We start from the raw sequence: 26,264 nt of genomic DNA on the forward strand, positions 1-26,264 counted from the left end.
TTGTCGCATTCACGTAATTAATGATACGAGTAATCCCTTACCGAAGGCTAAAAGAACACATTAAAAAATCATATATTGTACTGTTATTAAATATTTACAATACACATTAAGGAGTCATGTTTAAATGTTTTATAATTGCGGAGTATAAACGTTTACTATTAATGGTATAAATATACAAAAATAAAACTCCGTTTAGTGATTGAAGCTTATAATCTTGTCGAAATAAAATGATACTGAATGTTTCAATGAATCAGATGAATCACAACAAGCGGTTTTTATGTCTTTTAATAATTTCTGATTGATTGATTGCATTCAAATAATTGTATAACTACTTAGTATTATTATTTTTTAAATTTTTTATCATGTTATTTACATTATAAATTCTTAATTTGATCATTCACACAAACATGTCTTAGAACTCTATGATATTGTGCAGAATTAGTCCAATCTTATTACTATTCTTTTACATTCTACCGAATTTGAGATAGTAAGAGGTATTTGATACTTTTCAGTAGGAAAGGAAAATTTAAAATCGGCAAAGTTCAAATATTTGTAATACATATATTAGAAAAAATACAAAACACTTACGTACATTTCATATACTCCTGTCAGTAGTTGTGAGTCGATACAATAATTACGGGTTTGAAACATATTACAATATAAATAAAACATCTCATTATATATTCATATTGGTTTATAATTAAAATGAACCATACCGTTCAGCAATAACTGACTTACGTCTAATAAATGAATCACGAATTTTAATTTAATTCCATCACTCCATACATTCAGATTATAATTTAAAACTTACGATTGTATCATATAATATATAAGAATATTGCTACATTAGTTTATTCATTATATTCAATGAATAAAGACTATATTCGTGTAGCATAATTATGAATAAAAAGCGTGTGTGATTGAAAGAATTTTACGGCTTAAAAACATTTAAATTGATATTATTAATAATACGGCAATTTTGTTGATATTCACTGTAAAGTGTATTGTTAGTGATACTTAATTATTATATCCTTTAAGAATGAATGATGAATGAATATTAAATAGTCTCGATAATTGTAAGTTAGTAGCAGTTGATAATCAATTACTAGTAAATATTTTATGAGTGTATTATTTACTTCTACCTAAAATAGAGAGCATCAGTTATCTAGTTACCTATTACCAGAAATTATTTTAATTCACTTCACTTTTAGATATATGAAACTACTGATTGCGTTGTTTAATCGTATATAATATAGATTAAGAGTATTAACAAAAGATAAGGAAAACTGTATTAAGTCTTCAAAAATTCGACTTATCGTATTGAAAAACAATATTGTCTATAAATACAGTTTCGAAACTAGACTGCCACAATTTGTACTGTACCTAAATTTTATATGAATCAGTACATATACTCACACGCGTAGGTACAAGATTTACCGATTTGTCATTTTTTTAATACGATTTAATTAACTTTTATGTATCTTGTATGGAATCTTTCAACGTAATTTTCATCATCTTGTAAGACTTGACTTGAAAATTGGCTGACAAAAATTTAGTCTTAGTACACTAGCCAGGTCAAAAACAAAATTAAAAAAAGGTTGGTACTATAAGTTGTCTGCGTACTGTCCTCCTAGTGACGGTAAATTTAATTCTTCAGCGTTCCTTTATTTTTTTTAAACATTACCGTTCCAAAGTGTTACGGTTCCAAAGTGTAAAATAAAAACCTTGTCTTTTTTTGTCTGCTTTTTTATAATTTCTGTATTGTAGATCGTAGTAACAAGAGTTGCTTTTAAAGAATCAAATAATTTGAAAGTCATCAGTGAATAACGAGATGGTTAGCTACATCTAGTATTTTACTGCAAATTACAATCTTGTCATAAAGTATATGAGAAAGCATTGAAGAATCAACAATACGACTGTAGTATAAGATTAAATAATCAAAATGTTTTAGGAAATAACAATGTACGTTGTTTTGTTCTATTGTTTGAAAAAAAAAAGTAAAGAAAACGTGTGAAACGTTAAGATGAAAATTAAGCAATTACAGCGATGACAGAGTCAAGTCAGTCAGTATGGCTTTAAGTGTCTCATATTTCAGACAGAAAGGAATCTTTCAACAATTATTTTACTAACGGTACGCTCGAAATGTCACCTATGCTATGTTTTATACAATCATAAACAAATAAGTGTGTTTGTGGAAGTAAACGCAAATTTACATCAAATGTTTTCTTCGAACGAAATGGTTATATAATGTACTTAATAGCAACTATTTTATCTTAGTACTCTTTAATACAGTCAAATGATATTTAAAACATAAAGTTCCAGACTCAGCTCAATATAAGTATTGAGTTAAAAATAAAAACATTTCGAGTATCATACCAAACGAATTCAAATTAAATAACACCGATTGACTCACGATATTTAAATATACCGCTTTATTATAGAATGAATCATGATCAATATATCAAATATATTGGTTCGAATTCATTGTGAAGCTCTCAAAGAATTGATAAAGGCGTAATATTATTATAAATGGACGTTGTCAAAATATTTCAGACAATCGTAATTAGGTTCTTGTACAAAACAAAGCGGTGGTCGTAATGAACAGAGGCGCGTGCGTTGAAAGCCACAAAAAGCCACTAGTCTGTGTGGTACCGGTCATAAGAGAAATGCAGGAAATAAATATCGACCTTATTTGAATTTAAAAAAATACGAAGAATATATTTTATATGGGGTAGTCTATATTGTAATTTTTAATATTTTATTTGTGATGACCATGAATTAATTTTAGGAAGCTTTTCTATAATATTAAATATAAGCGACTGACGTATTTGGTAAATATATTAATAGTTTATTTTTAATATATAATCAAATATTTAATAAACAAAATACTTTTTTCTATTCATACGGATTTTTACTGATATTTTAATTTATTGGATGATTTTGTTTTTATCTAAGCTCTCTCTTTTGACTTGGATCAAGCGTCAATGGCGCTCTCAATGAAAGACTAACGAAGTGAAATTAATTACAAAAACAATATTATGAACACAAATATCCCGTTGTGTATTGTTCTTTAATTTTACGTTTTAAGCTCCACAATTTGTTCTCAGAGATAACAGATCTTATACAATTTCATATATAATAGCCATATAAAAGTACAATCTGGACGTTGTAAAATTATGTATGAAACACGTCCAGAACAATGATTGACAATAAATCACTCTTGTATATGTTATGATATTTGGTAATACATATTATGAGCATTTCCAAATGTCAATTCTGAAGATCAAAGAGGTAATCATTATTTTGAGATATTATTTATAAGACATACCTGATAAATTAATGTATTCAACTAATTTTATAAATATAAAGAAGAGTGTATAGAAAATTAATGACAGAAAAAAAATCAATGCCTTTTATATTATCTCTATAAAGTATAGTTTAACAAGTATTTTTACGATACACTCAACTAATATCTGATCCCATTTTTTAATACACACATACAAAACCTGTCTAACGCGGTGAAAGTTTACATTTGTGCATACTATAACACCTTAACTAATACAGTACTCTTCCGGTTGATACAGCCTGAGGTGTTATTTTATCATTCAAACGGTCCGTAGAAATATTTGAAACGTTGCAATGAAACCTCTTTACAAGTGAGGTCGATTGATGAATTATTCGAATGAATAGATACGTCAAAATAAAAATAATCTTATTTAAATCCTACACGCGTATTACAAATCAGCTGATTGCTCATTCGAGTTATCGATTTAAATCTTAATATATCTTAATATCTGTAAAATACTCTAGACTGACTTCATTAACTTATTATTTATCGTTTGTAAAGACTCAAATTTTTAACTCCTCTTCTTAAACCTTACCTTCCTTCAAGTGAATACAATAATACTCTGTTCACTTAAACAAATAACTGTTATAACAATGAAACAAAAACATAAACAAGCATTATAAAATAAATTATACAGACTAAGAACACGAGACCACATTAATATCCGCGGTATGGTTTTATGATTGTTTGTAAAAACTATGATCTCGTTGGTAACCGAGAAATGGTACGTGGTAAATGGTAAAGTTGTACGTGAAAGACCGTCTCCCCTAACTGAATCACTCGTGGTTCAATGTTTAAATATATTTATTTTTCATTGGACTTGCAATTTATTGGATATTAAAAAATCTATATATTAGTAAAATGAAATGTAGAAAGTAGTAAAGTGAAATAGTGATGTATTATAACTAGAGATATATTAATCAAGAAGTGTACGCAGCGAATAAAATATGGAAGCTATTAGCAACTTGCATGAAATATGTAAATCTTAGGTTTGCTTATCTTTAGTGCTCCTGCTATAGAAATACACATGTAGCGTTTCTGACGCAAAACTGTTTCACTGTCATGTGTACTGAGATACACGTGATATTCTATATTTATATTTATAATGAACTAGCTATGTCAGGTTCACTGAATAATATTGTAAATAGTAAATACTGTATACTTTTCAAATTTACATTTACCCTTCTCAGCTCCTTAGATCGTATCGTAGAGTGTAGCTTTTCTTCTTTACTAAATTTTATATTTGACGTAGGTTTAAGTCACTTTTGTTTTATCTAAATCGGACTGTTTTAAAATATTTTGATATATTTATTCTGCTTTTCCTCTGTATTATATCTTTATTTGTTAATATTTACCAGGGTTACCTTTTATTTCTATGTTTAAGATTCATGCAGATATTATAATATATCACATAAGATTTTTTTATTATGAGTATTCACAATTTGATTATAAGGCGGGCTTAAAATTAAATACCATATCAAAGAAGGTCAAGCAGTTGACTATTTTAAATGTAATAATAGTGATTATTAAGCGACATTAATCACCTTTATAGAGCAGTTTTTTAATTTAAAATATAATTCGATATTCAAATTAGTTTATTCCGCTCCACAATAATATACCTCGACGTACATTCTGTCCGTATTTTAATTGCAATAATATATACTACTGAATTATGAAGCACAGATCATAAATCAAGCGACAATTAACTTAACTGTACTAAATCAAAATCGACACGGACAACACAATTTATATCGAGACAGCGAGCAGATTCCTAACTAAAACATTGAACTTCTAGCTGCTATCCTCTATCGCTCGGCTTAAATAAAATATTTGTAATTACTGTTTTAATTCATAAAAATGTATTTTAATACACAATTATCAGACTGGCTTCGTAGTTGCCAAACATCTAAACATCGTTTCTTACATAAACTAAGTCTTAAGAAAAACTGGCGAAAGTAACTGAGCGGTTTTAAATATATTTTCTTCAACAGTTTTGCGCCAAGGGTGTCTTACAATTATAAAGAACAAAATATTGTAACATATAGCATGTTAGTAACTTTACATTAATAACTTTAATAGAATTGCTTATATAACATTGATTGATATTTATATAAACGCATAGTAACATAAAATATAAATAGTGAAATGGAATTTTACAACAAAACTTTCATATAACTCATAAGATTATAATGCAAAATTGTTTTGATTTGATAACCAGAGCCAAGGACCAATAGATAATATACAGTGTTAATATTTCAACTGCCTAAATATTAATTTTATTTATTTATTAAATATTATAGAATCGTATCGCTAAATAAAACAATCATATTCTTATCATATATTTAAATTATTAATAATCACATTCATTAAAAAGTTATAAAACATTTCAAGATAACGTAGCTCGGGTCACTATCTCTGATCAACTAATTAATTTCATTCGAATTTAAATCACTAATTTAAATAATGACATTAATACGAAAAGTCAATTGTAACACAAGGTTTTGAAAAAAAAAACTATTTAAAGCATCAAAGGCAAACAATAATACTTTACTATTCTATAATAAGTAATATTATTTTGAAGGTAAATTTACCAGAAAAAATAGCTAGTTCTAACAAGCATATAAAATTTCTCTAGACTAAACAAACTTCTTCATAATGGTGTCAATCCTGGAAATAGCTAAAAGTAATATTTTTAGCATTATTAATATGAATATACATAATTAATAATTATATTAACATCTCAAGCTTTAATCAGTATATGCGAGTCGTATGATTACGATCGACGCGGTGCCGTACGCTCAAAATGCCGAAGTAAATTTAAATATAAACCTTCATTAAAAATTCCATTACTTTATGCAACAAAGTTAGTGCGATAAAGTATTGGAATATTTTTTTTCATTATACTAATGTATATAAAAGATAAATATTAGTATTATATCAAATGTTCATATTCTAAAAAAAGTTCTATATATTTGTTTAATTATCAATATGCTTCGAAAAGGCTGTTTGTTATAAAATTTATATATTTTTGGAGATATTTATTAGATATACGTTACCTTATACGTTACTACGTATTGACATATAACCATTCTTTTGTAAACAATATCTCATAAAGTGACTAATTAGTCATTGCATAGCTCATTGTACTTTAAAATTATTTATTTATTCATTTTTTATTACATCGGTAGGTGGTAGGCGATATATGTGGCCAGATGGTGATTGCTACCTAGATATATTGGCACAAAGCCTTACCACCCAGTATAATCCTAAGTTTGAACACAATACTAAATAATTATTTTTACTTATTGCTATTACAGCGTATACGAATTTCCCTTCATACTATTTTGTTATAATTTAAACTTTTTTGTTTGCACCAATGGTTACCTATAAAGTATAGTCATGAAAAATAACACTTTTTAAACGTCGCAAATTAAATATTTCAATAAGAACCCAATGTATATAAGATAGAACACCTAAAACGAATTGAGCATGAATTTTAAATGTACAAACTAATGTCATCATGTACAAATATGAAGTAGTAATATATTTTAATAGATCTTAATCATATATTTATTTCAATAACTTGTAACACTCACTTCTAGATAAAAAAAAAACACTACAGTTTTTTTAAATCAAAACTTCTTTTTGGCTAAAAGCAGCAACTATAAAACACGACGAATCTGAGGCTTAGTTTTTCATTTACTTATTATTTAGGCTTAGGCTGTGTTGATAAGTAGGTACTAAGCCTATTGCTGTTAGAGTTAACAGCGAGTACAATGTTCAAATATTACTAAGTTACAGATACTTCTCATAAACGTGAATGCAGCCAATCAATTGTATAATAAACGTTACAAAAAAAAATGAACTAATTTTGTACTTACATCCGTAAATGTACAATCCTTTTCACGGGCACGGATAAACGTGAACAACGAATGAAAAATAAGAATGCCAATTTTACTTCTACGGAACCCCATGCACATTGTTTCAAAAAATACTGAATGTTTTTAGGAATTTGTTTTATTTAAATATTAATTAAGACCGAGTCAATCGAAGGACAGGCTATTTTCAACGTATAAATTAGACAAGTGGCATTTAAGATTTATTAGCAAAGAATTCACTGATATGATCCATTGGTAATGTCGTACAATATTCTAAATATATAGCACAAGAAATACAGCTGAACTAAAGATATAAGTCCGTTTTATCATATTAATAATTGTATATAATTAGGGCTTAGGCATAAAAATAGAGTCTAAGGTACATACACTTGTAGTTCAACCTTAGCAATGAAAGAACGACAGAAAAAGCCATTTTCTCATTTATAATATTACTATAGACTTAGATTCATTCACAACAACTAGCCTATGCGCTATATAGTCGTCGGTTCAAACCCCGATCATGCCAAATATGTGCATAGTCTATACCGATGTTTATCTTGTTCTTGATGTATGTGTTTGCGTCATGTGTGTGTTTACCACTATCCTAAGCAAGACAATTTTATTATAATAAACTTTGATTAAGTATTTCAACGAAGTGGATCAAGTCCGATTTTATAAAATACTTGTGTATGTACATTATTATTTATAGTTACTTTCAATTACTCATTTTGTTTAAACATTTATCAATTAAAAATGAACACCAATATAAAATAATTAATTTCACAAACACAACGTTATGATAAAATAAATTTATCAAACGTAAAATGTAATCGAAGCGATGGTAGAATAAAGCCTTTAGTTTTGGTCTTTAGGTTTTGAAATTTGAGCAATCAAAGGAATAACAAATAAAAATATATTCCTTTTTAATTAAATTCGTAAGATATATTGAATAATTTGTAAAAAACAAATAAGCAGTTAATTTAAATAGAATGTATTTTAAGGATAAAATAAACAAATCAAAACCGTCACTGAGTCATTGTATTATTTTTCTTAGCATTTAAAAATCGATGCAATTTATGAGAAAATAATTATAATTGATTATTGATTTATATTTCCTTTTGTTTGTTAGCAATCGATATTTCCTGATTTAATAAATTTAAATAAATACAATATATCCTCAATTGTGAAATACATGTAAAAGTACTGATAATTCACTTATTTTAAATTCGATATTACACCATTTTAATAAAAAAAAATTAAACTATATAAAAGCAAGCCAAGCGTAAGCAAAAATCTATAGCTGTCGGATGTTTTCTTCACTCTCAAAACCTTATTACTTTGATCAACAAACAGACAAAGGTTAAATTTACAAAGTTTATTGTGTTACTCATCATTCAATTTACTATTTACATAAATAATATTATTGTAAGTGAAAATATACAATAAGCTCAGAATTAAAACGTTTGATATTATTTCAAATAAAGATGGTTGTGATTTTCTTAAGAGATCTTTCCGAGTTATTGTTTACCGAAGTAAATAAAATCAATGAAAAAAAGTTCCAAAATCATCAAAAAACTAATATTTCAAACTAAATTAATACTTACGTCATGGTCAGGCACGTACGAGTACACATGAAGCTTGTCGATCCTAATTGTCCCTTGGAAAGGGTACAATAACGCACCCCTTTGGATCTCCATCGATGACCAGACGCTGACAGATGCCTCCCTCCCCCTAGCTCCCCCTGGCCTCAACGCCAGACTCAACTCCTGAGGTATCAGAACTAGAGTCTCCATAATCACATGCACTTAACATCCAATGCAAATAAAGTCTAACACAGTTCAAAATAATATACTAAATATTTTTTTAATTCTAAGCTCGTCCATCACGATTAATAAGGATAAAATATTTGGGTAGCAATGATCGATCGATATGTGAAACGTCACGCTGGATTAAGCACAGTCTGTTTATGCTAAGTTCAATATTTTATTCCTTCGAGACCAAAAATTCGCGGACCCGAAGTTCGTTCAACTCGTCCTAATATTGTTCGGACAATATCAGCGCATTACCGCTAAGGGTGCTTTACGCAGGATGCGCGCGCGGTCTTCTCCGAACGAGCACTGAAGGAAGCGCTAACATTGACCTTAGCCACGGCCGTGATCGCATTTACAGTTCATTTTTTGTTCGATAAAAAGGAGAGGAGTAAAGCCCTACAAACATAATTTGCGATCGTGTTATTGCAATTTCGACCTTACATGATTGTTCTAAGGGTGTTGAAAGGTCCACGGGCGAGGTTGTAAGAAGTAGTAAGGTGCTCCCCTCCATAGGCGGCACCTGCTTGCGCGTGCGCCGCCCGTCAGAGCGCCGTGGAGCCTCGGATCGCGCACCTGATTCTAACGTACGAATGCTACCTGTTCTTTTTTTACAACATCTGCTATACTACTTTTTAGACGTGACGTTTTAATTGAAGGGTTCTTTGCTTCCAAATGATTTTTTTTTATGTGATTTGAATACGATTCTTTAAATAAGTTTGACATAAGGTACTATAAAAAGGTGAAAATTATAGGGATTAACTAATTGAATAGGGATGAAGAATAAAGTTAACCAAAAATGCAGTATTCTTTATTACGGAATTATAAGAAGGAAAATTTTCACTTAATTATATTAAGTATAAGTAAAGGCTTGAAAAGCAAAAAAAGCATGCAGATTTAATATGATCAAGTAATTTACTGTTAAAGATTATTTTAATTCTGCTATTTTTTAATACTCTTAATTTTGATTTTATACGATAATCCTACCTGGCTTATCACTGAAAAATCACTTCCTAAATCGTAGACATATCAGTAACAATACACTTTTTTTAATTGTCATCGGTTTAAACTTTTACTCAGTTAATTGGACTGCGAATATAATTTCTTATCGTTTGTCAATATTTTTTTTATTAAAAATTAGTATGAGTTGTGGTATATTTTAAAACAGTCTAATGCAATGCTAATTACTTTGGATCATTGAAGAAATTATTTTAGTATATGATATAGAAAATAATCTATTATTATTATTTTTTATATCATAAGTTTAAATAAAAACATGAAAACAAAAACTAGTTGTATCTAACGGAAGTGCAGGTAGCTATATAAATTTTGTAGCCATTTATATATACAGAATATGTTTGGGGTAAGTTGAAAGAATAGGTCATCTACCGATAGCCCTCATTTACAAATGGTTTAGTCATAACTTACATTCCAAAATGCAAGTTAATCCTAAAGAGGTTTAACTTATAATTTTCAACAAATATAGGTACAACCTCGAACCCTACAGGCTATGTTTTTGAAAAAGTTTTTATATATATGTATATCACATCTATTGGCCACAAAACAATGAAGCGATTGTTACTTTAAGTGCATTTTTTTGTTCTCATTGCGTTCTATAATTAAGTTATATAATTTATTCCCCAGAGGTTCTATAGTCAACGAAAGAATAAAGAAATAATGATACAACATATGATTATTAACATTATCTAGACTAACACTGTTCCTTTTTTAAAACCAAAGAATGAATTTTAATTTTATTAAAGTCTTTTAAAAAGCAACTGAAATTACATTATACGAAAAGTCTTCTTTTTGCTAACACCAAATTATGATCCACTGATTATATCTATTAGAAAGTATAATTACGTATATGCGAATGTCGAATTCATTAAAAAAGGAGTTTATAACGTGTTTTATTACAATTTTATAGATTCATTATCCGATATATCGTCCTATAAAGAAGCCGTCAAAGTAATCAAAAAAATTAAATTAACTTGTTATAAAATAATTAGTCAAAATTTTGTCGTTTCTAAAATTTTTCACGCGATAATATAAATATGCGTGTTTTCGTTATACTCATAAACAGTTACCAATTAGTCTTTCATTGCAAGATGTTTTTACTTAATATTTCTTATTATAGGTATATATAATATATCTTACTACATTGTCGTTATTTTTTAAAATTGGAATTAATTTCTGTGAAATATTCCTTTACGAGAAAACAACAAGTTTTTCATTTCAATAGATCTAGGAATTCGTATTCGCAAACGACGAAAAATCAAAATGGATAGTATGTATTTTTTAAATGACCTATTCTAAAATAATAGGCAAATGATATACGAACGTCAGAACAGGGACTCAAAAAATCTCGGACCGACTGGATACATGAAGCATATATGACGGCCTCTACCTATATTAATAAGTTTAAGTAGGTAGGTATGTGTTTAAATATACAAAGCCGTGAATTTAGTTTTTAAGGTGAACGGTCGACTAACTAGTAGAAAAACGCCAAATTTAATGATTTTGAATTAAAATATAATAAGATTTGTTCAGTTTTATCTGGGGATATGTGAACAAATTCATTAAGTCAATCTGTTAGAGCATATTGCTGTATTATCTGCGCTGTAATAATTGAGTAAGTATGTTTGATTATATTAACAACTTAAATTAGTATCAGACACCTACCTAGTACTTTTATGAAAAAATGAGGATTTAATGATTATTATTATTGTATTCAATCAAAGTAGGGATAGGAGGAAAATTGTTCGTATATATCAGCTTGCATAGATATAGTTCTGCACGTGTGTACTGTGCATTTTACTAAAGTCTTCCTAACGGTTGGACAAATTTTGGTTAGTTTTTTTTTGTATGTAATTCAGTGTAGATAGGATACGGTAGGTGGCGATGCGATCGGGGATTAATCAAATTAGGTACTATTTCGCTGACAAAGTCAAGACGGGCAGCTAAGATTGTTAAGTAATAATTCTCTTATTGATATTTATTAAGGCATTAACAAATAAAATAAAATATCGATAAAATAAAATTAATTTATTTACATGTAAAGTTAGTCTTTCTTTCAGTAATCGAAATTCGTTTCTTAATTTTAGTCATTACAGAGTAGTTATTTAATCCATATAAACATTTATTAAACTTTAAATATATTTGAATAGCTAATATAATCATTTCAAAAATATGTAAACAATCAATTCTTTCACTTAATCGATATAAATATTAAAACGAGTTAATTTAAGTGTTATCAATACTTACTCATTGTTACGACGTTTATCTATTATAAGGACATACATACAGACATTAATATAGAACTTGTGGCATTGCGGTTACGCCAGGTGTGTATAGGTCATCGACATTTTCTGTTACATATAAACGTGTCTTAGTACAAAGTAAAGTATATCTTAATCTAATGTCACTAAAGTATAATTTCAATTGATTATAAGAGGCTCGATCCAAGCATTGATTGAGACAGGACATCGGTTACATTGATTTTAATGTACATTTCCTTATTAATAGCTGTTTTTTTAAATGCTCTTAATTAAATATCAATATTCGTAGATAACGAATAAATTTACAGACATTTTGAAGACAAAATACGCTTAATGCTATTGAAAACCTGATTTTTATCATCTGAATATCAAGTTCGTTTAATATCGAGAGCGATACTAAGAAATCTAAGCAGAAATCTGTGATTTTAATTAATTAAGGCGAAAACATCGCAAAACGTAAGAAATTGAACATACATTGATAATGTTATTAGAATCGAAACAATTAAATATTTATATGATATACCATAGCAACAGTACGTTATTTAAGTACCAATATGTAGTGCTATAAAAATAAATAATACCACTCGGTAATAGGGTATTGTACAAGCCCCCTCATAAGGAAGTATCACTAACACATTAGGTGATCTAATCTGCCAAACAGTAATTCTTAGTATTGTTCTCCACTTTTAGGGAGTGAGTGTAACTACACGCACAAGCGACATTACATATTAGCTAGGAAAGAATGGACAATCCTTATAGATCCAGCACCCCTAGCTATATCATAAAAAATACAATAGTATAAATTCACTTTATTTTTGAATTATTTGTATTATAACTTAGTATCATTTCATACAAAAAATAGTATAACATTGAGTTTAACAAGGAATTTAAGTATTTTATTTAACAAATAAAAAAGTTATAAATGTATCTACCTACCCGGTTTGGCTAAGGCTTGTTCTCTTACGAAGTTTAGGAACTTAAATCATTATGCTCCTCCAATACCGGTTAGTGGAAACATGATCATGTTTTTACATCAACGCCGAACACCAATGAATAACAAAAACAAATTAAGCAACTGAAAACTCCATGCAGCTTGCTGGGGTCCGAAATCTTTGGTAATGGCACATGTGTTCTAACCACAGCTGAGCAGAAAATATTTTATCAGTGTGATAAGAAATGCAGTCATTTAAAACCACAAATATTGAAAGCACAAGCGTATTTGCATTAAGTTTTTAAAGTGCAATCATAGTCAGATAGTAATGTCCAAATCGGGTTCGAAAATCTCAATAAACTATTTACAAAATTCAAAACGATTCAAAACGAAGACATTTAAATAACATTCAACGTCGATTCACAGTAAATCAATTATTGATAAATATTGAACACAATTTTTTTAAATTGGAACGAAATCACTTTTTCATAATTCAATTTATTTAGACATCGATGCAATTACCTAAGCATTAGTTATTAGATAATAGGTATTTGCTCTATTTTTTGTTTTCAACTTAGTGCGTAAGAGACGAAATTATGTTACTTTTTTTAGCTACAGGCTACTAGCCTACTAGCCATACCTACTACATGTACTATATGCCGTTTACGTGGTCGATTTATTGATGTATAATGAAACATTTTTGACGGATTTTGTCATTTCTTCCACGCCTGGCTTCCCTAGGCGAGTAAAGACTCAAGAAAGAATATTAAACTACTATTATACAAATCATTTACACTAAAAGTTTTGCGTAATATACTTACATATTAAATCTTTTTTAATTTCTTGATATCGAATCACGAGTGGATAGGTATCAACGATGTGGGTTACATATCCATTTTTAATATAAAATTCCTAGATACCTAAATTAAAATGCATCCGATCTAGTTTGGAATGTCGACAATTTTCGAAGATTTGTCTGATAATAATTGTTTCTCAGTAAGTAAAGATTTCTTATTCGTCATTACAATACGTCTCTAAACATCTAACTTAGGCATAACGCACTGACCACACTAACTTAAGCGATGAACTATCAGTTTTATGATAATAAAATATTAATTAAAATCATTAGGTAATTATTGACTTACAATAGTATAATAATATTTGCAGAATTGAATATTGAGACTTTTTGGTATTAAGTAATATTTTATAGATATTTGTGATCTTATGTTTGATATTATCTCCAGGTTGGAGTGTGTGAGTAGAAAGTAGAATTATATGTACAATGGGCTTTCTTTTTGATTACAAATAAAATCTATTATTATTAATAATTAGGAATGCCAACAGTTCTTAAATTGTTTTCTAATTACGACCTTAGGCTAGGTAGGTTTCTACTAATTGCTTATCTGTATCTACACTACTTAAATATCATTTTTATTTAATTTGTGTATCAACATTTTTTCCTCGGAAAGAAAAGATAACATAGTAGGTATGTCGTCATTATAACATAATATATGAAATTCCATGCGGTGAAGTCGCATTACAGAGCATTATTGTATCGATTAAAATACGAAGTACGAAGATGGACGAACCCACACGAACACAAGTCACCGAGTAAGATGGGATCTCTCTCACAAAGAAAGTAAACGCGACAGATTTATATTATTATGTATTGTTTAAAAAAATGTATCCATAAATCACGCGGTGAGAGCTTTAAAGGCGGGGCTTGTGGGGCGTGGCGTTGATAGGCCCGCCCCCGCGCTCGCGCAGCGTGCGTTACCGTACAGTATTGTTCGGTTGTTTTTACTGCTATTGGTCAGATTTGAGTGCATTGTTTACTTAACGTTAAAAAGCTACGTTTGTCCCATACAGAACGCATGCCTCGTGAAATCGTTGTGAATAAACATTTATGAAAATCGACATGTCTATTACTTAACAGATTTTATAGTATAGGTACAATTTATCAACTCATATATTTATTATTGAATATTTTCAATTTTTACATGAAGATTATAATATGAGGTCATTTAATAAACTAAACTGAACTGTAAGTAGGTAGGAAGCTGATCAAAATATCCATCAATCAAATATCTTAAATTTAATTTAATACGCACTCCCCTATCAAACTCGTAAGGCAACTATCCTTTGATATCCATTGATTTATAGTTCCTGTATTTTACTTCGCTCGATTTGTATAGATAGGCTTCAATATCACTATCACAATATTCACACATGAACTTCTTGAAATATTCCTATAATGAACATAGGTACCTAAAATGCGGTTCTATGGGCATTTGTTATATCTACACATATTCTGCGTCATTTAAAAACACAATTTAACCATAATACCAGTAAAGATAGTGCTGTAAGAACATAAGTCGTGAAATGTTGATAAGCGATTACGTTGAGTGTGTCTTTTGAATTTGATAATTATTGTAGTGAATATTGAATATCACTGAACTACATTTTAAATCGACTTAGATGTAGGTACTGTATGTTTTAAGTTTATTACGCAATAGCTATAGAGAATTCCAGACAATGCGTTTCAAATCGTTCAATATGATAAAATCATTTACTAAAACATAATTTACGCCACTTGATGTAATTGTTATAAAGCTGTAATAAGATATAGGCATAGGTATGTAAGTTAGAAATTACATCAAGGAACTTCAAAATCACACCAAGCATAAGTTGCCGTAATTATTACACAATACACAATTTTAATTAATGTATACTTCTACACTAATATTACAAATTTGAAAGGAACTCTGTCTGTCTGTCTGTCAGTCGCTCTTTCTCTGCTAAACCAATGAACCGAATTTGATGAAATTTGTTATGAAGCAAACTTGCGCTCCAATCAAGGACATATGCTATTTTTTAACTAGCACGTGACAACCACCCCTAAGAAGCGAGCGAAACCGCGAGTAACAACTAAGTTGTAATATATCCTTTGAATCTTTACTTTATATAATGAATTTGGTATGTAAATAAATAAAATAAATAAATAAATATGAGACAACATCACATACATTACTCTGATCCCAATGTAAGTAGCTGAAGCACTTGTGTTATGGAAATCAGAAGTAACGACGGTACCACAAACACCCAGACCCAAGACAACGTAGAAAACTAATGGTAATCTACATCGACTCGGCCGGGAATCGAACCCGGGACCTCATTGTGGCGTACCCATGAAAACCGGTGTACACACCACTCGACCATGGAGGTCGTCAAATCATACTATGGTTAAAAATCGAATAAAATTCTTTCAACAAAGCTCAAAGCTACTCGGTAAAAGGTACTGAAAACGTTTCAAGGAAATAATGCAGACAGTCGTTACGACAGGATTTTAACGTTGTAGAAACTTTATGGCAACACTATTACATCTGTGACAATATAACAATACTATAGTTGAGGTGTCGAAGCCTAAAATAGTGAATCTCAATTATTAAGGAAATGTAATTTTGCATAGTAGTAATCAGATTTGATATTAATTTGTTGTCTAAAATTTTCACATGTGATTGCGATACTGAAAAAAAAACAAGCAAGTTCCGGGTAATTCTTTTGTTTATACAGATTGTATAAACAAAAGAATTGCCCGGAACATTGTAGAACGTTATGATTACGAATGTTCTACATTTAGTGTACAAAGTTTCGAAAAAAAAACCGATTACCTTCAAATCTGAACTAGGCTAATTAATTAATTAATTACAAAAATAAAATTATCTTTGACCTATATGATATTAAATTAATCGCATTGCTTGTGAATCTTTACAATTTACAAAACAGACAAGAGAACTTTGGGAACTCAGACAGATCATGGCGAACGGTGTAAACGTCAATAAAAATGCCTATTTATTGCTTGCTAACTATGGTCCAACTATCAACGTGGTCAAATTTTTCGAAGAATCATCACTTGTAAATCCTAGATATTTTTTACAGACAAATGGGGCATTCGGTAAGTAGAGGCTACTTACCGAATGCCCCATTTGTCGTCAATAGACATTAGCGCTATAATATGTATTAGTATATTTTTAAGATAATGTATATTATGTAGTTATATTTCTATGGGCCACTGTTGCCTGATTTAAATAAACAAATAAATAAGAAACATTACCATCTCCATTGCACCACCAACCTTGAGACCTAAGATGTTTTGCCCCCGGTACCTGTTGTTGCACTGGCTCACTCACCCTTCAAACTGGAACATAACAATGCGACGTATTACTACTGGTTGGCGGTAGAATACATGTCATATATTATGTCATCAACCGAGACGCGCGTGCACGAATCCTACCAAGTAAAAGGGTTTTACAATCAACTTATCATAAATTACATCATTATTTTAGTTTATTGACACAAGGATTTGGCTGATAAACATTACTCATCATTTAATCACTTTTTAATTTCAAAATATGTTAATTGTTATCTCAGATCAAGATGTTTCTAAATAAACATGTATTGATTTCTATCTATTATCAAAATCTGTTTTTGCTTCATGTATTGTTTTCAGTTATCGTTAATTTCTGTGTCACATCGCCATAACAATGTTATGCTATAATTTATCATTACTGTACAAACAATTTAAACTTTATCTTTATCAATTTCCTTGTATCAAGAATAAAGAAACATATTAAGTGTCGCAAATGGAAGAACTATGAGTAGTTGACAGTGGAAATATTTGGCAATTTGACAACTAGGAAACCTTAAGTCATAATTGTCAGCTAGTATCTTCTTCATCGCAAGTGACATTGGCGAAATAATCTGTGACCTCTTGGCACAAATAAAAGCCATAAAAAATTGTCAAATAAATGTTAAAATTGTTTATTATTTAGGACTAGCTGTGGCCGTGACCTTCGTGAATTTAACAAAATAGTGATTTTTGTAGTCAAAGTTACTCCTTATTACATCACCTATCTGCCAGTAAAGATCACGATAATATCGATCCAGCTGTTTTAAAGATTAACAAACAGGCAAACAGACAAACATTGTAAAAAAAGCAAAAAGTTGGTACCCGTATGTACCATGTATAGTGTATACATAGTACTTACTATATTTACTATGCATTTAGTAAAAAGGTTTCGGTTATTTGAATATTACAAACAGACGCACCAATTTTATTATATGTATAGAATACCAAGTAGGTAATTTATATTGAATTTTCAATGGATTACAAAGAGGTTTACGATACGGAGCGCGCGACGCGACGTTGGAGCAGCGGAATAGGAGCATTGCGATCAAACGTTGACACGAACGTGTCCGAGCCAGTGGCAACCGCGTTCATAAGAAATATTCCAAAGCTGATTGTCAAATAATTATGTTTATATTTTAAGTCATTATTTATACTATTATTTTTTATTAGATAAATTTCTAAGAAGCCTAAAGAATTTCTTGAAATAGCTATTTGCTAACATTACACTATTACCTATTTACCAAGCTATAATGAAATTAAAGACATTTGCTTGTTTTAATCTTGAAAATGTTGACGCATGTCGCCATTTATCGGCAATGGTTTTAAAATATTAATTTTATATTGTTAATTATCAAATTCATGACCATATTTTGTTATGTAAATTTCTAAAACACTATTATACAATAAGTAAAACTTTATTTGGATTCGTCTTACAGCGCCAACTGTAATGTGTCATAACGGACTATGTAATAAAAATATTGGTTCATATATTTTTAAGTTATTCACTTTTAATTAATATAAGCTATAATTAATAAAAAGAATAAAAATAAACATTCATTTTTAATATTAGAACTATATTTCAAGTATGAATTTGCAGTAATATAATAATATAATATATTCAAAGAGAACGATTCAATATTTGCTTTGCATATTATTATTATCCATTATTCACAAGGCCCTTAGCCTTGACAGTGCTCTTCTCGACATAGGTTCCTCTATATTTAGGAAAGGGCAGGCTTACGTTGGATTCTCCAGAGTCACAACCTTAGATTGAGTACATCTCAACAATTTAGATCAAAATCAATGTACAAGAGAGCTCAATAGTAGAATATAACGGTCTACACACATTATATCGCCCCGACTTAGTCAAAATTAGAATAATCAGAAAAATAACCGGCTACTGAATGGGCAATTCTCAAAATATCACAAAAAAAAGACAATTATACCATGTAAACGGAGAAAAATACAGTGGTTTAACAAAAAACATTTGTTATTTATTTGATTTCAAATACGTACGCCCTAATAATTTATGTACAAAAATTAATGATATCCCATTAAAAACATAAATGTAAAATACAAGCCAAGTACAATATTAAGATATAAGCCTCGGTTGTTGACTCCAACGACAAAAGAAGTGAGATCTAAATGTGTGCCATAAAACATAATTAAATAAAACATAATTTATTTCCATATCTTAGGATAATATATTGTAGCCTAAGGTCTGACTCGGCTAGTTCTCATATACGAATTATTACTTGCGATGGATAGTTTCCACGCGCAAGAAAAATTTTCGAAATAATAAAATGAAAACTGACAAGTTACAGATTTAGAACGTGCGAAGGTTACAATATAATTCGTATATGAGAACTAGCCAAGTCAGACCTTAGGCTACAATATATTATCCTAAGATATGGAAATAAATTATGTTTTATGTAGTTATAAATACGTTCAGGACTGGTCATTGTACTTGACACACATTTAGATCTCACTTCTTTTGTCGTTGGAGTCAACAACCGAGGCTTATATCTTAATATTGTACTTGGCTTGCATTTTACATTTATGTTTTTGATGGGATAAACTTTTACTGATTTTGAGGAATAGGTTTGTATCTTTTTCTACCACCCAATTTAGGTTCTTCAAAGGATTTCAATGTATAAAGTATGCATATTATTTCAGAGAAAAGTCGAGAATTTCAACTGTCCTAGCTGCTAAGAATCCGCGCTGCCCATCCGTCCCTCTGTCACTAGGCTGTATCTCATGAAATGTAATAGTGAGATAATTAATATTCGCACAGATGATGTATTGTTGATAACAATATAACAACAAATACTAAAAAAATGACAATATAAATATTTCTCAAATACAATAAACGTAGTTTGTTTGTACGGAACTCCTTGCGAGTACGACTAGGCCCCGTTTTTTACGTTTTATGTTTGTTATGATAAAAGTTGTATTATTAGACATTAGTTACGTATTACAACATTTTATAATAGGTATTAATGAGTAATCTACTAAAAGCATAGCTATTTAGATACATAATAATATATACAATCGTACATGTAGGTACATTTGCTTTCGATTAAGTTAATAAATAGTATGTAGTAGAATAATCTCAAAACACTAAAAATATATATTTTTAGATCGAGTATCTATAGTGTCCAGGTTTTTAGTTAATGTCAATTATTTTACTTGATAAAATATAATTTAGCATTTTCAAAAATTGTTAGGTACTTATGTCGCAAATTACTGGCAAATATACAAATGAATTTTAATGGCATATGTCATTATCATGATTAAACTATTCGTTTTTTTTTTACATACTAACCCACATACATTTTGTTCAATTCTCAATGACATTCCTCACAATTATCAATATGACAATTTGAAACGTGTAAACTGTGTAAACGAAGTATTTGAAATTAGAGAAAGATATATTTACATTTAGTTACAAGTAAGTATTAATTTCCATTTCATATGTTGTAATGATCCTACACGGGATGGACGCTAAGCGGGCTTAAATCGATTTACCCTCTTACGCATACGAATATTTTAATTTCCACTTGAAAATAACCTTTATTTATATGACTATAAAGTTTATATAGTTACAATGCACGAACTATTTATTTATTTTTAATTCAAAGCATTTTAATCGCTATATTCAGTGCCATAAGGAACTATTCCCATAAAAGTTAACGATGTCACGGAAACTGACTATTGGTTTTTTATCATAACTATACAGAGCATTTACGCCTTTAAAGACAAACCAATAAAGCTTATAATATAGAATGTATATGGATTGACAGCTTAGTTTCATCTCAATTCAAGTAAGACGTAAATCTGGTATAACACGACGGTATTGTTCGTCGAGAATATTGGAATCGGAATTAGTGTCAGACGATTGAATTTCAATCATTTTAATTTTTTATAAATAGTTGTTTTAAATATTTCGAGTTCATCTGTATACAGACAGATAACAATACTAAACCAAGAAGTTAACGGTTATTTACGTTGGTGTTTTCAATATAGATATATATGTATATAAGTTATAAGTTTTTTTTTTATTTTGTTTGTATATTTATGATCATACTATTTATATTCAATGGTTTGTTTGTGAATTAAACCTCATTTATTTGTAAAGTAAACAATTTATTTCTAAGTGTTAAAAAGACGAAGTGCATTCATTGGCCTTAATTAAAGTTATAAAGCAAAAGATGCAGCTGAATAGAATATTGACACTTTACGAACTTTAGTAGCTTTTTTTTGATTCGACACTATAAAACGGTGGTTTTCAGCCTACATGAATAAAGAATATTTTGATTTTGAATAATTTGTAGAACTACTTCAGGAATTAGTCAGGCATTGTTTTTAAATAAGTAATAAAATATAAACAAAGTATGTATAGCCTACGCTATAAATGTACCTTTGCTCGTCTGAGGTCTCCTTTTAGTGTCTTTTAGAGGACGAGATTCGTTCGATGTTTCACAACCCTACTCCAATTTAGTTAGATATATACATACACGTGGCATATTTTCATCGGAAACATGAAGTTTTTATTGGGATATGAATCAGAAACATAAAAGAATTTGATATTGATATTGATTTGATATTATCCAATTGAATTATATCACGTCCAATTTATTTGAAGATTATATTTTTTTCGGCTGCAATAATTATACTTAATACTCTGCAGGTGCTATACAAGAATAGATAAAAGGACTAAGGTTATTTAGTTTATATTCTGAAAATCAATAAATAATGTACCGCAAATTTAAAAATAATACAATATAAACAACAAAATTCAGATAATCTTTCATATGTAAATTACTTTGTGGTAGGGCTTTGTACAAGCCCGTCTAGGTAGGTTACCACCTACTTATCAGTTATTCTACCGCCAACATACAACATTACTCAATATTGTTGGGTTCCAGTTTGAAGGGTGAGTGAGCCAGAATAACTCTGTTATGAATACCTGTGCATAAGGGACACAACCAATTCCAAAAAAAAAAGAAAAAAAGTTATTAAAAATGGTAGGTATACAGTCTAATGGGAGTAGTCTAAAATCTAATGGTACCTTTAATTTATTTGTTAAATAATAGATCGAAATGTATCGTTTTTTGTGTTTAACATTTCATCTGTATCAGCTCTCAAGTAATATTTTGCACGAGGAGTGTTCCATTTAATTCGTCGCCTTCCGGCCCCGCGGCGACACATACATTCCGACACGCCACGACTTTTTGTTAAGATCCAGTATTTAAATTATCTGTTTCGACTGCAATCACTACTGGACAGTAGCACCTGGTGAAAAAATGTTGGTAATTTATGTGCCCGCGTTACTTTGTCCAAAATTCCGAACATCAGTAGTCGCTTACTAATTTTAAATTACTGAAAATAAGTTCTTGTATTTTAATATTATAGCCAGCTGGATACCAATTATATTTTTCCATGACTTGCTAAATCGAAATAAATGAATGCAAAATATCTTTTTTTGCAAAATATATATTTAGCTTTTCATTAATGATTTTTGATTTCATTTCAAAATTGGGAAAATCGTAATAATTTAATAATAAATATGTGCAATAAAATTAATTGGAAACAGATTATCATTAATCACAATAAAACCGAACAAGATTATTTCCATATAATACCGATAATGTTTATGCAGAATCGTTTTCTGATAAAGTAAAAAAATGTTTATTGTACTATTAAATATATATATATCTAAAGTTAAGAGATCGGAAGGATTATATTGGATTATTTTAATCAAACGCTGGGGGTAAATTCAATTAAAGGATGTTTTGAACCGATTAAATGTCACATTGTTAAGTTTTTGATATGGCAATCTCTTAAATATAAAATATTTTGGTAAACGTTCTAATATCGTTATATTAGATAGACCTAAAATTGTACACCTGTACAATACAGGAAGAAAACGAGGAATGTTCAGTCACAATAAATATTATTGAGTCATATTTAAGATAAGATAATTTGTACAAATAAGTCATACTGAAACAATAAAATTATTGTCACATTTTTTATGACGATTACAAATAAAAATTAAGCAGTAATATATGATATGCTTGACAGTGTAATAAATGTAATAAGTTAACTACATAGTTTCTGAGGAATCTCTTCTATACAGCCCGTTGTTAGAACCGTTTAGGTAAGTTTATAAATTGCAACTACCGACGATTCCCACACAGCCGCAGGAGAATTTCGATTGAACAAAATTAGAGAACGATTATAAGCTATATTTTAGTTGCATGAGTAAAAAAATAGTATTGTAAAAATAAAGGTGAGTATGAAATGTAAACTACCTTGAATTCGTATCTTTATGACACCAAAACATGATGTTTCCGGTTTCCCAAAATTAATAAATCCCTAATCAAGATATTCTTCCTTATAAGAATAAAAGAGAATTTAATGAGTTAAGTTGGTTTTAAGAATGTTTTTCTTATATTTACATAGTAGTTCTACAAACCGAATTTATGATTTACATTCGAGTATTGTAATGTAAAGTGATCATGTAATAATGGTTCAAAAATGCTTAATTAAGGAAAGTATATTTTTCTCCTACACAAACAGATGTTTTCGAGCTACGAATTATTTGCAGTTTATTACAGTTTTTGAGAAAAACATCAAAAAAATGTTTTTTGACTGCCTAGTCGAACTAAAATAGTGCTAAGTCATCACGTGCGTGTCGTATTTAAAAATCATAAATACAATCTAACACTTGTGTTCTTATCTCTGGTAATCGTCACAATAATTGTTGATTGTCTTGCCTGATCAAATTATTAATAACGAATTATATTGGTGGAATTACTAACTTTACGTTTATTCATAACTATAGCAACAACATTCTAATTTTAAATTCATTGATTGATACACATTTAAATAATATATCGTGTCATAAAAATATTTATCTTATGTTTTATAGTCTACAAATTAATAAACATTTTTTTCATTCAATTACATTATTCGTACAAGTTTATACCTGGTCAAAAAATTCCCAACCCATAACAGCATTTAGATAGCGTGCCTGTTCTAAATCGTTTTGCCAATTTAAAAGGCATAGCCTACGGAAACAGAATGGCAACCTGCATTTAACGATACCTTGATGACTACTGTCTGAGATGGAATCCGAAATGGGCAATAAGAAATGGAAACGTTTTAGGAATAATTCGAAGACCTAAAACGTTTTGAATACGGTAACCGAAATTGTTACTCGTAACGTGGAAAAGTGGCAGTTTGAATCGAAAATAATCGCTTCGCTTGGATATGATAAATATCACACATCCGCATAAATGTTTAATGATAAACAGTGGGTTATTTGATAGCGTCGGCTAAAGTCCAAATTGTCAATAAATTATGTAGGATTTTCGAAGATTTTAAATGCTCTACGCAGATACATTTATCTATTCGAAAATAAAAGATATAGTTAATACATTGGATTACAATATGATCTTACTCATAAAATATGTAAAATCGATTTTGCTAGTAAACATTTTTTAATGTATGGAATAGTAGTTAAATGTTTCTACTTTCTATTTGTTTTCCTGTTGTTTTGTATTTTTTCTTCCTTTTGCAATCGTTACTAATTAACTTCCCTTTAAGCAAGAGACTTTGTAATTCAAACACAGAGGCTATGTTTAAATTATAAATTATTAAGTTCTATGAAAAGTTGGACAATAATGCTATATTATTTTGTTTGGTTTTAATCTCTGTCATTTCGGTAATTTTTTTAATCGTTTTAGTTTTTTTATTTACTCGGTAACCGATATGTAAATTAAACCAAATTATGAGAATATTTCGGTATATATTTTTAAGTGTATTCTATTTTTAAGTGTATTCTATTTTTGACAGAAAATATTCAACAATGTTAATTCCTGTCACTAAAGTTATGAAAAAAATGTGATTGACTCTGAGAGTAAGATAACATTTAACAACCACCTTAAATTTAAAGTACTATATATGCTAAATAAAACACTCTGTAGTTTAAATGATTTTTGAAGAAACATTGAATTGATAAACTTCAAAACATCAGAAAATGCAAATAAAAAGCTAAACCTAGTTATTCAGAATGTTGTATATCGGAGATTTGTATTAGAATACGATAAAATTAAATATCTTTTTAATTAGTTCGCTTAGTAAAGTATAAGAAATGAATATATTTTAATTTATGAGTATTATAAAAAAATACATCATTTACATTTATTCGCAAATTAATTTAAAAATTAGTCACGTTTTATATAAAAAATAACAATGTGTATTAAGTTGATGAAATGCATTAAGCTTAAGTATGATTCATAATATATTATGTTTACATATTATCGCATTATCTCATTACCTTTTATAACAGCAATATTCTTAGGAAAATTTAAAATCATTATCGATCGCTAATTGCGTGTGACTAAAATTATGGTACGGCTCCCATAACTTAGACGATAATTTTATCTTGATAATATATTAATTAATGGTCCAGATTAATTGATTATATATAGCGAATGGTTGATTATTCTTCAAACAGCTTTATTTGAAAGTTCCACAGAATAGGATCTTCGATATTGTGCTTTTCGACGGACGTCAATGTACCTATATTTATGTTAGTTTATAAAGATATTGTCATAGATCATACATTTATTCGTATTTTTTTCTCTGATATACAATCCATTTTTTATAATATGAATATTGCTTATAAATAAATAAATATTGGACAACATCACAAACATTACCCTGATCCCAATGTAAGTAGCTAAAGCCCTTGTGTTATGGAAAATCAGAAGTAACGACGGTACCACATAAAATAAAAGCTTAAATATACTTATTACAATAGGATT

At 29.1% G+C, this 26,264-nt stretch overlaps 1 protein-coding gene across 1 annotated transcript in view; it reads right to left on the reverse strand.

Annotated features, from left to right (window-relative positions):
- Positions 1–9,328, reverse strand: part of LOC124532172 (zinc finger protein 177-like) — a 54,763-nt gene extending 45,435 nt beyond the window's left edge. The window contains exon 1 of the mRNA XM_047106904.1: positions 8,829–9,328. Coding sequence (XP_046962860.1) covers positions 8,829–9,017 — 189 coding nt within the window. The 5' untranslated portion in view covers positions 9,018–9,328. The remainder of the gene's footprint in view (positions 1–8,828) is intronic.
- Between the last annotated feature and the right edge of the window lie 16,936 nt (positions 9,329–26,264).

The sequence above is a fragment of the Vanessa cardui genome, chromosome 8 (genome assembly GCF_905220365.1).
Source record: "Vanessa cardui chromosome 8, ilVanCard2.1, whole genome shotgun sequence".
In the NCBI taxonomy this organism is placed as follows: domain Eukaryota; kingdom Metazoa; phylum Arthropoda; class Insecta; order Lepidoptera; family Nymphalidae; genus Vanessa; species Vanessa cardui.